Below are 14,342 nucleotides of genomic sequence, written 5' to 3' on the forward strand. Positions count from 1 at the left end.
CAGTTACCCTTAATTGTGAGAGGCAGATAAAAGTAAAAATTAAAACGGAAAAACCAAGGTGGACAGTGGAAAAATCCGATAGCAACTCTTTCGAACGAACAACAGAAAAACGTTGACCACAAGCGACCTTCAGAGTTGCGTCGTTTTGTCCACGTTGGATTTACTCGTGCTGTCACCGGCTGTTCCCCGTAATCCTCACAGCAAACTAAGTACTGTCCGTGCGCCATTCTCTCTAAGGGCTCCGCAATTACCGGTAGCCGGTAAACTGACGTTGAATTCTAAAATCTTATACGCGCGTCACCTAACTCCCCCCTTCTCCTTACTTTTCATGACTCTCTCTTTCTCACACACACACACAATTAAATAAAATATTTGTTGCTAATTAAAAATGTATTATTCTTGTTTATTTATGAAGTAAACGAATTGTACTCTCTTTTTAAATTCCTTTATTTATAATTTGGCCAATGACAAGTTGGATTTATCTAACACCTGAATTTTTTTTTTTAGATTTTGAAATTTTTTGTGTCAAATTATTAGTAGAAAAGTGCTAAAAATAATCAAAAAATATACGTAGTAATAATTATAACAATACAATATATAATATAAAATAAGTGTTTCACCACACATTGATTCGATTCAACTTTCTAATACATATAAATCAAGATTAAGGGTTATTTCTGAATTTTGCCACAAAACAAATCAATTCTTAAACAAAACATGAATGAGAGCCAATATACATATATAGGAAAAGAAAAGAAAATGAATAATCCTGTCTTTTTCAAAACATGTCATTTGATTTTTTAAAATTCCAATTCTTTTGCGTTTAACTTTTTCATTTGCGAGTTCAATTTGAGTTTTTTCTAATTAAAATCGTGATGAACACGAAAGGTTGAGCTCGTATTTAATTGCCTAAATAAAATAAGTCAATTTTTAATACTATTTTTGTGTTCAAACTCATTTGATATTATGTATGAAATCACTTTAACTCGTTCATAAATTCATAAGAACTTACACAAGCCTATGTTTATTCTTATAAAGCATAAATGTGCACTAATAAATTAATAAAACTATAAAAACTTACATGATCTTCATGTTTTGAATTGACTCAATTATTAAATTAATTCAAAAATTAAAGTTGAATTAAACTCACATATTACCTCCGTTCCATGTTAATTGTCGACTTTAAAAATTTTGACTCACAAAATTGTGAGTCAAAGTTTTTAAAGTGAACAACTATGGAATACAAATTGTATATAAAAGGAATATAATTAAAAGTGATATTAAATGACTAAAAAATAAAAAGAGATAGTAAGTCAAAGTTTTCGAAATGAATAACTAATATAGGAGGAAGTAATTAATAATAAATTCAAGAGTTTTTAAACCAGTTGAGCTTCAACTATTTATTAATAACTCAACTCATATACTGTGAAACATAGGACTACAAATGTTTAGTAGTAGTTAATTTGAATTATTTTTATTTTTTTGGGAAAAAATATTAGGGAGGAAGAAGGATGCGCGCGAACTCTAGATCATCCCAATCGCTTAAGCTACACCGTTAAACAGCTTTAACATTGACAGCTAATGGACAATTTGGTAAATGTACAGCTCTTTCTCTCTCTAAAACCGGCTATTGCCCGTAACTTTCTTACAATAGAGTTTGGGATTATGAAACTGGATTGTGACGGTCCGTTCCACTCTCTCTCTCTCTCTACATAAAGACTCCCTCTCTCTCACCTATATATACACACTCCCGCAGACATGCTCATTTTTTCTCTTCTTCTTTCTCTCTCCTGTCTCCTCGTCGACTACTGGCCGGCGAAACCGTCGCCTTCCGTCCGACCAACTCGCCGGAGAATCCCACCATCCGCCATTTGAGCTCTGCAAGGTTCGCTCTCCTCTCTATTTCTCTGTCCTTTTTTCCTTCATTTTCATGCAAAGTAGCTTCAGATCTGGTTTCTCTTCTACATATTGCTCACTTTGCTTCATTCTCTCTCACAAAGTTCTTTAATTCGCGATTCTTCTGTAAGTTTTTTTCCGTGTATTATTGTTCTTGCGGCTTTGATTTTCTTTTATGTTTTTGAATTTCTTTTGTGGATCTTGATTTTTATTTCTAGTAAATTCCAAGTTTTTCTAAGGATTTGAGAAATGTAGTTTAGGAATATTGCAACTAGAAGCTCTTAAAATGTGAATAGCTTTGGATTCTCCTATTCAATCTTTTATTTATAGTATGACAAGTTTATACAACGATTAAAGGAAATAACAAAAAATACTAGGTGCAGGAAACCAAATTCGGCAACACAGAAAGGTCTATGAAGAGCTAAGTGTTTATATCTTATAGAATGTTAAAAGCAAATAAAAGTTTCAATCTTTTCTGCGTTATTTTTAGAGGTCCCTGTTTCCGTAATGTTAATTTTGGTAATTTTTTGACGTTTTGTATCTTTTTTCAAAGAAATTACTAACCTCTTTCATTCTATCTAAATTTCTTATTATGTTGCTGGTAATGGGAAGATTTTAGTCTTGGGTAATTAGTAATCAAAAGTTTGTTATGTATTTCACTTTTTTTCACCCTAAATTTGCAGATGAATAGAAGTTTATAGCTTTTGGTAGTTTTTTAATATTTGATTAACAATACACAACACATATTTGTTCTTTTTCATTTCTTTTTTCCCCGGTAATCTGTTAGTTCTTATTCATATTTTGTTTGAATTGAATTGTAAATCTTGTTGATGGGTAAGATTGTTTCGACTTTGCTTTTTGGGACTTGCATTGCAATTTTTTTTTTTTGAAAAATCTGTTGTCTTTCTATTTCTGGGTGAACATTTACATGATCTGTTTCCATGTTTGACCTTTGAAGCATTCATATTAGTTATATCCATCTTTTTTTTTGGTTTGTAGAGTTGAGAAGTATGGATAGCACTAAGGATTTTGGACTCAGGAATGTGAGTTCCCATTGCTCGATCTCTGAAATGGATGATTATGATCTCTCGAAACTTCTCGATAAACCGAGGTTAAACATCGAGAGGAAGAGATCGTTTGACGAGAGGTCACTTAGTGAGTTGTCAGTTGCCTTAGCAAGAGGCCTAGAGTACCTTGATCACACATACTCACCTGGGGGAAGGTCGGGATTTGATACCCCAGCTTCATCAACTCGGAACTCTTTCGAGCCCCATCCAATGGTTGCTGATGCTTGGGAAGCTCTCCGCCGATCTTTGGTATTCTTCAGGGGCCAACCTGTTGGCACGATTGCTGCATATGACCATGCTTCAGAGGAAGTTCTAAATTATGATCAGGTAAAAGTTCTTAACATGGTACCTCAAACCCATATATATATATATATATATATATATATATATATATATATATATATATATTGATAAGTAAAATAATTTAATTAAATAATTATTTACCAATACTGACTGATGGAGTGGGGATTTGAACTTGGGCCTTTGGTCACAAGCAACACATGCCTTACCAATGGGCTATCACACCACATCCCATATATTTGAAACAGTGGATATTGAAATTTGTATTACTTTGGCAATATACCATTACAATAGGAACTTTTGACAAAAAAATGTAAACCCATTAGTATTCGGAGGATATCGATATTGAAATCAGCATATAATTACTTCCAAATGTCACCTAATAGTATATCCTCCTACTCTCACATGGGATGTTGAGGCTTCAAGTTCCCGTTGGGGTAATAGAGGGTGAGTCTTACTTACCACAAAAGGAAAAAAAAAGAAAAAGAAAAAAAAAGAAAGGAAAAAATCAAGATATAATTTGAAATAAAAACTTTCCATCCCTGACCAGTCTTCAAACTTTTTTCCTTAAATTTGGAAATTTTGATCCGGTTTTTGTTAACTGTGTAGGTTTTCGTCCGAGATTTTGTACCTAGTGCTCTGGCTTTTTTAATGAATGGTGAGCCCGATATAGTTAAGAACTTCCTATTGAAGACACTTCAGCTTCAAGGGTGGGAAAAAAGAATAGATAGATTCAAGCTAGGGGAAGGGGCAATGCCAGCTAGCTTTAAAGTTCTTCATGACCCTGTTCGTAAATCTGATACTATAATAGCGGATTTTGGTGAGAGTGCAATTGGAAGAGTTGCTCCTGTTGACTCTGGTTTCTGGTGGATTATTCTCCTCCGTGCGTATACAAAGTCTACCGGAGATTTAACTCTGGCAGAAACACCAGAGTGCCAAAAGGGGATGAGGCTTATACTGAGCCTGTGTCTGTCAGAGGGATTTGATACATTTCCAACTCTGCTGTGTGCCGATGGATGCTCAATGATTGATCGAAGAATGGTAAGATATCTTGTAATCTTGTCTTGAAATCACTATTATCGATGATCGTAGTTATGAGTTATCATGTTTGCGGCTTAGCTCTTCTTCATTTAAATTAAGGGATGCTTGTTGATAAAAAATTGCTGAAAATTGTTATGGTGATTCATATAATGTTTGCGATGCTTAGCTCTTCTTCATATAAATTAAGGGTGCAAATCTGGAGCTTGTCACAAATTATTATATGCTATATTTGTTTTATAGAATAAGGTAACGGTCTCAACCATGTAATAATGCATACTGTTTGTATATTTGCTTTGTATGATGTACAATTGATGCTTGGTGTTGAGAAAATGAAGGATAAACAAAGTGAACTTTTACGAAGCATAATCCAGATCTTAGGTAGATAGTCAAGATGTAGTAGATATGCCAGAGAACTTTTATTTGCCTGGGTTTGATTTTGATATATGTTTAACTGGAAAGCCTAGCCTCCCTAGGTCATGATTGGATGATTCATATTAAGTCATCATATTTTGTTTGAATCTAATATATTTTTGTTTTATTATGAAGTTGCTAGGTCTAGAACAAAGAGAATTTGTAAACAAACCTGTATCGAGCTGACAGCACTTACAAATATAAAAGAAAATAAAAGCTTATCACCAACTGCCTAGTGTTTGGTTTGGAAAATGAAATAATTATGTATGGAACTGACAGCACTTATGAATATAAAAGAAAATAACAGCTTATCACCAACTGCCTAGTGTTTGGTTTGGAAAATGAAATGATAATGTATGGAATTGACAGCACTTATGAATATAAAAGAAAATAAAAGCTTATCACCAACTGCCTAGTGTTTGGTTTGGAAAATGAAAAAACTTATTTGCGTATATCCTGACATTCTCATAAAACAGGAAACGTCAGTCCCTTATTCTGAAAGGCAATTGTGATTTTAAATATTGTTTACTGGTCATAAATGCTTTGTCATTGTCATTCTTATTGTTCTCGTCATTGTTGTTGTTCTTTTTGTGATTACAAATATTGTTGCTATAATTTTTGCTGCTGCCCATATTTGTTGCACATTAAGGTTTAAATGGTCGTTCATTAGTTCTCAAGCTTATTTTAGTTGGGGCCCTTATTCAATGCATGCTCCATCTTAATTATTAGTGTGAACTTTTTTGATTCTTTCTGCATCTAGTCATCCTTTCAGGTGAACTTCTCTCTTCAAATTCAAGTGAGAAGCTTGTTTCTGGTGCTTTATTTATTGTAGAGTGCCTATTGCATTGTCTCTGACCTTCCTTTTCTTTTTGTTGGGTCAAAGATATTTAAACTTATAAAGCATAGTTATCTGGAAGCATATATCTGCAGACTTTGGACTTTGTTTTTCTTTGTTTTATTGGTAATTATGCTTGCTATATCTTTGGTGGCATGGATTTGTTTGAAGAATCAGATCAATCCTGCTTCAAATGAGGAAGATGATTTGTACACAGGTATTCGGTTTAAAATGTTTGAAAGTTGAGGAATATTATCAGGAATAGTCATTACATGAATATTTTCACTGTCTTGAGGAAAGGAGGATTCTGATTTCCATATCCTTTCCACTTATTCAATATTTTACATGGCAGAGTTAATATAATATTTTCCCTGTAATTATGATTTACGGTGCCTTTTGGTGTCCGGAACGAGTGAAAGCATTCTATTTTGTTTGCCATAATATTTAAATAGCACAACTAACAAAAGAGAAGATTCTAGAGAAAAGATTGGGTTAAAGAACTATTTTATGAATCATTAAAATGATTCTTGGCAAATGAGGCAAATAAAGTCATATTAAATGCTAAAATAATATACTAATGCCATCGAATTTTATAGCTACTCTGTAACACTTTATGGCACAGTTTTAATACCATGGAGTACCTGAGCGCACACTTAGTTTATTTATGGATTTATTGTAAATTGTCAAATGTGGGAGAAAGACCGCTCACTTCTTTTTCCTTCCTGCATATTACTTACTAACAAAAGCTTGTCTGTGTCATGCATTATTTGAGCCTTGTCTTTACTCCTTAAAACATAAGAAATCCTCCTCAAAATCGATCAGTTCTTTGAAAGATCTGAACCCTAAGGCAGATACGTAGATCGGTTGAGAGACTAAGCTACACTGGAACAACAACGGAATCTTGTCTGTTGGGCTAAAGTCCATTTCAACATCCACTTTCAATGGTTCAGATCACCCGCCTTCGAACGACATAAGGAAACGGGCCCGCTTCAACCAGGTCCGGGGGTCGCTCCTAGGCTTTTAGATTCTAAAAGTGATTCTGGTACATCTGAAAGTGCTGCTATACTCCTAATTCAGTATAGAGAAGGTGAAGTCTCGCCGTTAGCCCGGATTCCCACTTATCTAGGAAAGTTCCCCAGTATGCCCGCCCGCCAAATCTTCTATGGAATATTCCGCGGAAAAATACGTCACTTTTGATTGGTTAGCGACTCAATGGCTCTGCAGGCGTGACCCTTTTAATATAGAGTCAAACAATCAAAGTTCATTGGTTTAGGATTTACTTATTTGGTAAATTTAAGTTATGAACATGCTTGTTGGTTGCATGTCTAATGCTTTATTTGCTTGGGGAAATGAATTCTGTTGATTATACAAAACCTTGATGCTAGTTTTATTTATTTACTTTGTCAGTAGCTTTACATCAAGATCCATACCCATGGTTCGACTTTAAAAGTTTGTTCAAGGGGCGCAGTGCATTATTCCTATTTTTTTTGTTTGGATAGATTACAGCAACCTCCCCTGTGGTTGGGCGAAAATGTGGGAAACTTAACCTCCCTTTTAGATTTAATGATTACCCCACTCCCCTCTAGTCCATTTTTGATAACAGATCCCGCTTCTCATGCATTAGTGATGGTGTTATTTTAATGTACGAGTATTCCCTAAATACCAATCTGCCATGAGAGAGAGACAGGGAGGTTGCTTTGGGGGATCAGTAACAGGATCCTCCACTGCTGGCTTCTGTGGATGCCAAACATGTCTTGTTGCCACCACCAGCTACTAATCATCACCGCCTTTTTCATTCTGCTGAAACCATGGCAAGGACAACCAACCAATTGATTTCTTGGTTCAAGAGTGAGATAGCAAGTTTAGGCAATGAGCCCCAAGCTTTAAGGCTTTCTTTCCAAAAGCTAATCGGTGGAATGAACTATTCTTTGAACCATATATGACATTATAATTGGTGATAATATTTTGTAGGATTATGTGGGATGTTGACGATTATGGTTTTGTGGCTGTGCACTGCAAAGATGGTAGTGATGGCTTGTAGATATGGTATGATGAATGCAATTTTGGTGCTTCTGGTATTGGTGGTTATTGGTTTGATGATAGAGAGGAAGTGTGTCCAGTCTGTCCAGAGAGAGGGGAATAAGCACTGGCATTCAAGTCAGGAGTTAACAATTTTCTCAGATCATCCATTACTGAGATGGAAATTCCATGGTTTTTTTAGAAATTGCCCCGACATTCTTTGGTGGAAGGCATAATTGCATGTGTTATAGAATCTATAACAAAATTACAACAAAGTCATGTGTATAGTTCCACCTTATATTGGTCTTTACAAAAACCATGTGATTGGATGATACACACAATTGTATATCGCACATAGATGAATCTGCTTTCGTGTCCTCCTAGATAGATGCATACTTCTTCTGAATTTTGATCTTGAACGTCAAAATGAGTTACCAATTTCATGGTTACAAAAGATGAAAGAAAGTAGAATTGGTTGATAAGCAAAGAGATGACAAGGGTATTTCCTGCAGATTAAAATTGCTTTTCCATTGCTTGTATGAATGTTCAGTTGGAGGAAATTCTCTGATACTGACTGATGCAAGAGCAAAATGCTCTGATACCGCAAGACAAGGGGTGAAAGAAAGGGGTGAGAACGAGAATGGATAAGGCCAGAAGAAAAGGGATGAGAAACAAATGAAGGGAATGAGAAGATAGAGTCAATAGATAGGTTAGACAGACCAAGGGTAGAGAAGAGCAAAAATTGGGGGAGAAATCTGTATTCAGCAACTCAATATTCCATTCATTCAGAATTGATCAATCCTCTTACACAAGGCCCATATATATAGGAAAAATCTTAAGGAAACCCTAAAGAAAATCAAAAAATGACTGCTACAAAAGTCAAAAATAGCTGCAGAGAAAGAAAGCTGACATGGGGTGGTTACAGTACATCATAAGCTGCATCACCAAGGCATCATCTTCTCTGAAGAAATGTTCATGACATGAAGAAAATATGAATCTTCTACTAGTTCCCTTTCATGTTCCCTATACCATGATGTAAGCATTCTATTCACGCATTTGTGGTTGTTGGTACCTGAAGTTTCTTGGTACAAGAGTGCCAGAAAATTACTACTGAACGAATTAGAAAAAATAAGAATTTAATAAAGAATTCTCCTATGAAAATGGTGCACATCTGCAACTCAACACTAAAATTTCAGGAAAAAAATTTACTAATTTGGAGCGACTGCATAATAAGCTGGTAACTTATCTTTAATACTTTAGAGTGGACTGGGAAATTTGTCATTTGGTGGCACAAAATAATGTTTGCTGCATCTAAATTAGAAAATTATCGACCATGAACATATATTGCATCCATCTAGCTGGGTTACTAACATACCATCATAGGTCTGATGGATGTACCACCTCTTCATGTGGCATATTGTATAAGTGCTCACAAGAGTTTGTTTTACAAGTTTTTCATTGTAGTGGTTAAATTTCAGATGTATGTGCTATTGCTAATCAAGTGTGAACTTGGTTGCAAGAGAACTGGTGATAGTACTTGGAACTATGAGATTTTCTGCAACAGCATGCATAGGCTTGAAATATTCTTCTGCGGGGAATATTGGCAATAGTTTTTTTTTCTTCTTTTCATTGTACCTTTAATACATGAGTTTCTGCATAGGTTTTTCATTGTCTCATGGGCTCGTGCACGAGTTCATGCAAACATTGTTTTTTCTGTTGCAGTGGGTCGTGCTCGATACGTGCTATGCCTTTAAATACAAACTTGGAGATGGTTCGTTGCCAACCTTGGTTCAATTTTTTTAGCTTTTCTTTTGTCGGAAACTTGAGTCTTCGTCATTACTTATTTATTACTCTACTTGTATCTGAGTCACTAAAATTTATTGATGTCAATATGTTTAGAACTAATCTTTCTTTTCTAAATGCATCATAAACTCTCATGTGCTGATCATCGTTTTCTCTTTGTGACTTGTCGTTAGTTCTCCTATTAATAATATGTTTTCCACCCCTTGGTTAGTTCCTAGACTTTGCCCAATCATATTTTTCACTGTTGCAAATATGCTTAAATAATTTACAAAATGTTGGAATTTGCTTTACGTATTAGAGCCCCATTCGACCGATATACTATATAGTTTCAAATATTGAATATATCCCATGAACACATGAGCATATTTTACATGGTTCTTTACATTTGACTGCTATGGATCTTGGCCTACTTCTGCAAAGAATCAACTGTCTAAAACGAACTCCTGTTGTATGGAATTCCAATTAATAAAAAAATCGTAGAGAAGCTTATCAGTTTATAAGATTATCGTTATAGTGATTCATTTTCTTGTTCTTTTTTCGTCTAATCTTTTCTTTTTTCTTTCTGTATTCCCCCTATTAATCATCAAGGTTTTTGGAATCCAATATATTATTTTCGTGGTGGATTGCAAGATCAGACATTTTTAACTCATTATAATAGTCTGTTTATAGCATCATCAGTTATTTCATTCTTGTAGCTGTAGCTATATATGTCTCTTTATTGTAAAATCTGCATGCTACCTACACAGATTTTACATGCATCGCCTTTTAGAAGGAAATTTACTTGTTTACGATAATGTGGTGTTGTATTTAAACAAATAAAAGTTGTTTTATAATCAAGAAACTTTATGATATCAGAAACTAACAATAAATCCTAAGCTTTGAAATAAATATCCTGAGATTCTTATTGGGAGCGATTCAGCCAGAAAATTTAAAATGTTTTGGCAGCATCAAGTTCCATACTAGGATCAAGTTGTTAAAAAGCCCGTTACTCTGCTAGTCCTGTCTATGTGGGGTGGAAGTGGAGGGAAAGACTGGATCAAGTTGTTGAGGATAAAATAATTAACAACATTCTTACAATTATCATAATAATCCAGTCATGAAAAGCTAATTTATACATGTCAAAGAATAAACTATCATTGAGTTTTGTTCTTCAGTCCCTCTCTGGGATATAGTTCAGTTAAAATCTACAAGTAAAATAATAAGTCCACACTTTATCCCATTCTATATATATATTTTTAAAATTTATTTTTTAAACAATTATTCAAGCTTTTAGTGCCTCGTGCTGTCATCCAGAAATTAAACTCTTCTATATTCTAATATAATGGGTTCATTTTTCAGGGTATATATGGTTATCCCATTGAAATACAAGCACTTTTCTTTATGGCATTGAGGTCTGCTTTGGCGATGCTGAAACATGATACAGAAGGGAAAGAATTTGTGGAGAGAATAGTAAAGCGCTTGCACGCCTTAAGTTATCACATGCGAAGTTATTTTTGGCTTGATTTCCAACAATTAAATGACATATATCGGTATAAAACAGAGGAGTATTCTCACACTGCAGTAAATAAATTTAATGTTATCCCTGATTCAATCCCAGAATGGGTATTTGATTTTATGCCAATGCGTGGTGGCTACTTTATTGGCAATGTCAGTCCTGCAAGGATGGATTTTCGATGGTTTGCTTTAGGTAATTGTGTTGCTATCTTATCTTCACTTGCTACTCCTGAGCAATCTGCTGCTATTATGGATCTCATTGAAGAGCGCTGGGAGGAACTGGTAGGAGAAATGCCTTTAAAAATATGTTATCCTGCAATTGAAAGTCATGAATGGCGAATTGTAACTGGCTGTGATCCAAAGAATACTAGATGGAGTTACCATAATGGCGGATCCTGGCCAGGTTCTTCATCGTTCCCTCTCAATTCTCTCATTGAATGCTTTTATTTTCTGCACTTGAACATTATTATATAACTAATTAATATTTTGGAAATGTTCTTAAAGTGCGAATTATTAGATATAGACTTGTTCATTTGCCTGATGGGAGTCGTTGCATTAACTTCTGTTAATTCCTTATGTTTATTGAATAGATGTCAGCCACCCTTCTTATCCAACGCTTTTTTCCCCCAACAATGTTGACTGCGATTTAATAGTTAGAATTTTTGTAACCTAAAATTGTTAGTGCCTCTAGATGCTATAGCATCACAAGATTAATACAAGGGTTCATTAGGTATCTTATATCTTTTCATGTTTTAGTATTTTCTAAAAGAAAAGTTTACACAGATATCTGTGCTACTATACCCGAGGTCTGACCTCTGAGGCAGGCTTGTCCATTCACGTCAATGTGCAACTGTTGTCAGGATACCAGATTACGCGCACACATCAGTCTAAAATAGGGTGAGGCAAAAAAAAAAGGGAACAAGGGGAAAAAGGAGCTGATTCTTTGTCTCTTTCTGCATATGATTTCTACTCTTTTGTTTGATAAAAGGATAAGAAGAACCAAGGATAATGTTTGTTTCTGATTCGTTTTCCAAGTAAAATAGGGGCTGTGAGACAAACCATGCGACTCAAGCTTGGATTGCAATCAGCTCAATTAGAGGCTTGCTTAAGATCAACTCATAAGACAAACAAGCCAAGCTTTTATCACATTTTCAAACTTGTTAGTCTACTGATTGAGCTCAAACATAGGTTTATGCGCCAATGAGCATCCTAAAACTACTTAAAAAACACGCTACTTGAGCTCATCATATTGGGTGAATTGTAAGAAATACAATTTGGTATGATTCTGAATTTATCATTTTCTGTTTGATTCAAATTTCTACGAAATTTTCTACTATGGATCAGTACTCCTTTTCTTCTTCTCCCTTTGTCACCAACTTCATCACCAACCAACAGGCCAGTGGCCTAGCGGTACCAAGCCCCTACTTCTCAAAGAGAGGTCAGTGGTTCGAGCCTCCGTGGAGGCATGTGTGTGTGAGTACCCAACTAGGAAAAAAAAAAAAAAAAAAACTTCATCACCATGGTTGACTAACTATATCCTGGCTTTATCATTTCATGCGGTTGATCCATATATAGCTTCTTCTGTTCCTCGACTGCATCAGCAATGTTGTAGTACTAAAAAAATAGCTTCACTCTACAGTCTATAGATCTTGTAAAGTTTCTACCTCTTTCCTGGTAAGTTCCATATTTAGTGGTAAAATCTGGTAAATCATTTGAACCTTCTCTCTTTTTTTTTTTACCCTGTCCATTGGAAGGGTTGGTCTTTTATCAAAGAGCTTTGATCCTTGTGTAGAGATGGAAAAAGTGGTTCTGATCTTCAGCTTTGTTGCTGAATTTTATATACCTCTAGCTGAAATGGAATTCAAGTAATCGTGTTTTGTAAATGCTTAATAAGAGGGAGAGAACTAATTATAATATCTACAGCTGCAGGGATTTGTTGTACTTTAAGAAACAACGGAATATTCACTGATTTCAACTATGCTACAAAATGCTTCCAATTCATACTTGTCCAGCTTAATTTTTCTCTCTTTAGATTCTACTCTCAGAGTGTAGAAATCAGCGTTTCTTTTTGTGTTTAATTTATGTAATTTAATATTCTCCAGTTAATGTTCATGAGCCGATCTATTTTCTCTGTTGCAACATTGTTTTCTCCATCTTGAAAACAATGTTAATTTGTGTAGTTTAATATTCTCCAGTTAATGTTAACGAGCTGATCTATTTTCAGAGTGTAGAAATCAGTGTTGCATGTTGTGTTTAATTAATGTAGTTTAATATTCTCCAGTTAATGTTAATGAGCCGATCTATTTTCTCTGTTGCAACATTGTTTTCTCCATCTTGAATGCAGTGCTTTTGTGGATGCTAACGGCTGCTTGCATCAAAACGGGACGACCACAAATGGCAAGACGATTAATTGATCTTGCAGAGAGTCGTCTGCTCAAAGACGGGTGGCCAGAATATTATGATGGGAAATTGGGGAGATATGTTGGTAAACAAGCAAGGAAATATCAGACGTGGTCAATCGCGGGATATTTGGTAGCAAAGATGTTGTTGGAGGATCCCTCACACTTGGGGATGATTTCCCTCGAAGAGGACAAGCAAATGAAGCCTCTAATTAAGAGATCGTCCTCCTGGACATGCTGAGGAGCTCATGCAGCCAGGAGAAGATAGCACGGAAAGAGTACAGATAAACACGAATGTGAGGGACCTCGTTGTTTCATTTGAAGAACACTATTCTGCGGCAATTTCTGTCCTTGGAGGTGATTGGAATTTCGTTTTTGTGTACACTGCAATCTGCTGAGACTAGCCTCTTTGTTTCTCCAATAAAAGATACATTTTGATATTTGTTCTTCAATTCTTGAAAGGCAATTTGGAGACTGGTATGCTCTAACATACCCCAAAAAAAAAAAAAAAAAAAGAAAAAAAAAATTGGAAATGGTATGCCTTGAATGTTTGGAAATGGACTGTGATGAACTTTCAAAGTAATATATCGACTCTTTTTGGGTTCAAATTTTAGTGTCAAATGATTCTCTGAATTTGATCAATAACACTTGTTCAGTTCTATTCTCCCATTTTTCTGATTTTGATTTTATGATTTGCTATGCCTCCAGCAACCAGATGTTATACCAAGATTAATCTCATTTTTATCTTGTTTATGCCCTGGCTCCCCTCTGCATCTCATGCTTATCTTGTTCCATGCCCTAGCTACCCTTCTGCATCTCATGCTGATCTTGTTTCATGCCCTAGCTCCCCTTCTGTAGCTCTCAGAGAAATTTTTACATAGTCCGGGAAACTTGGTCCCAGCCAATCATTAACCTATAGTGTTAATTTTATTCAATTTTTTACTACCAAATAAATAAGCTTTATTTAATTTTTTTGGTTCCGAATCATTGGTCTTGAACCATGTAATAATTTATGGCATATATATATATATACTCATCTTCCAAACTAAAATTTTAGCTAGGAATAAAGTGAAACTA

General features: G+C 35.0%; 1 protein-coding gene across 1 annotated transcript; it reads left to right on the forward strand.

The window, feature by feature from the left end:
* Positions 1 to 1,725: 1,725 nt before the first annotated feature.
* LOC132273843 (probable alkaline/neutral invertase D) lies at positions 1,726 to 13,873 on the forward strand. The gene is made up of 5 exons (XM_059774925.1): positions 1,726 to 1,885; positions 2,896 to 3,290; positions 3,873 to 4,304; positions 10,711 to 11,269; positions 13,211 to 13,873. Exons 2-5 carry the CDS (start codon positions 2,907 to 2,909, stop codon positions 13,504 to 13,506), a joined length of 1,671 nt encoding a protein of 556 aa, XP_059630908.1. The 5' UTR covers positions 1,726 to 1,885; positions 2,896 to 2,906; the 3' UTR covers positions 13,507 to 13,873.
* Positions 13,874 to 14,342: the final 469 nt, after the last annotated feature.

The sequence above is a fragment of the Cornus florida genome, unplaced genomic scaffold (assembly GCF_030987335.1).
Source record: "Cornus florida cultivar Cherokee Brave unplaced genomic scaffold, ASM3098733v1 CherokeeBrave_3.0.0_Hap2_Chr09, whole genome shotgun sequence".
In the NCBI taxonomy this organism is placed as follows: Eukaryota; Viridiplantae; Streptophyta; class Magnoliopsida; order Cornales; family Cornaceae; genus Cornus; species Cornus florida.

Coding starts and splice junctions, on each gene's coding strand:
- LOC132273843 (XM_059774925.1), top strand. CDS start 2,907: ATGGATAGCACTAAGGATTTTGGACTCAGGAATGTGAGTTCCCATTGC. Junction 4,305..10,710: donor CAATGATTGATCGAAGAATG/GTAAGATATCTT, acceptor TTCATTTTTCAG/GGTATATATGGTTATCCCAT. Junction 11,270..13,210: donor TAATGGCGGATCCTGGCCAG/GTTCTTCATCGT, acceptor TCTTGAATGCAG/TGCTTTTGTGGATGCTAACG.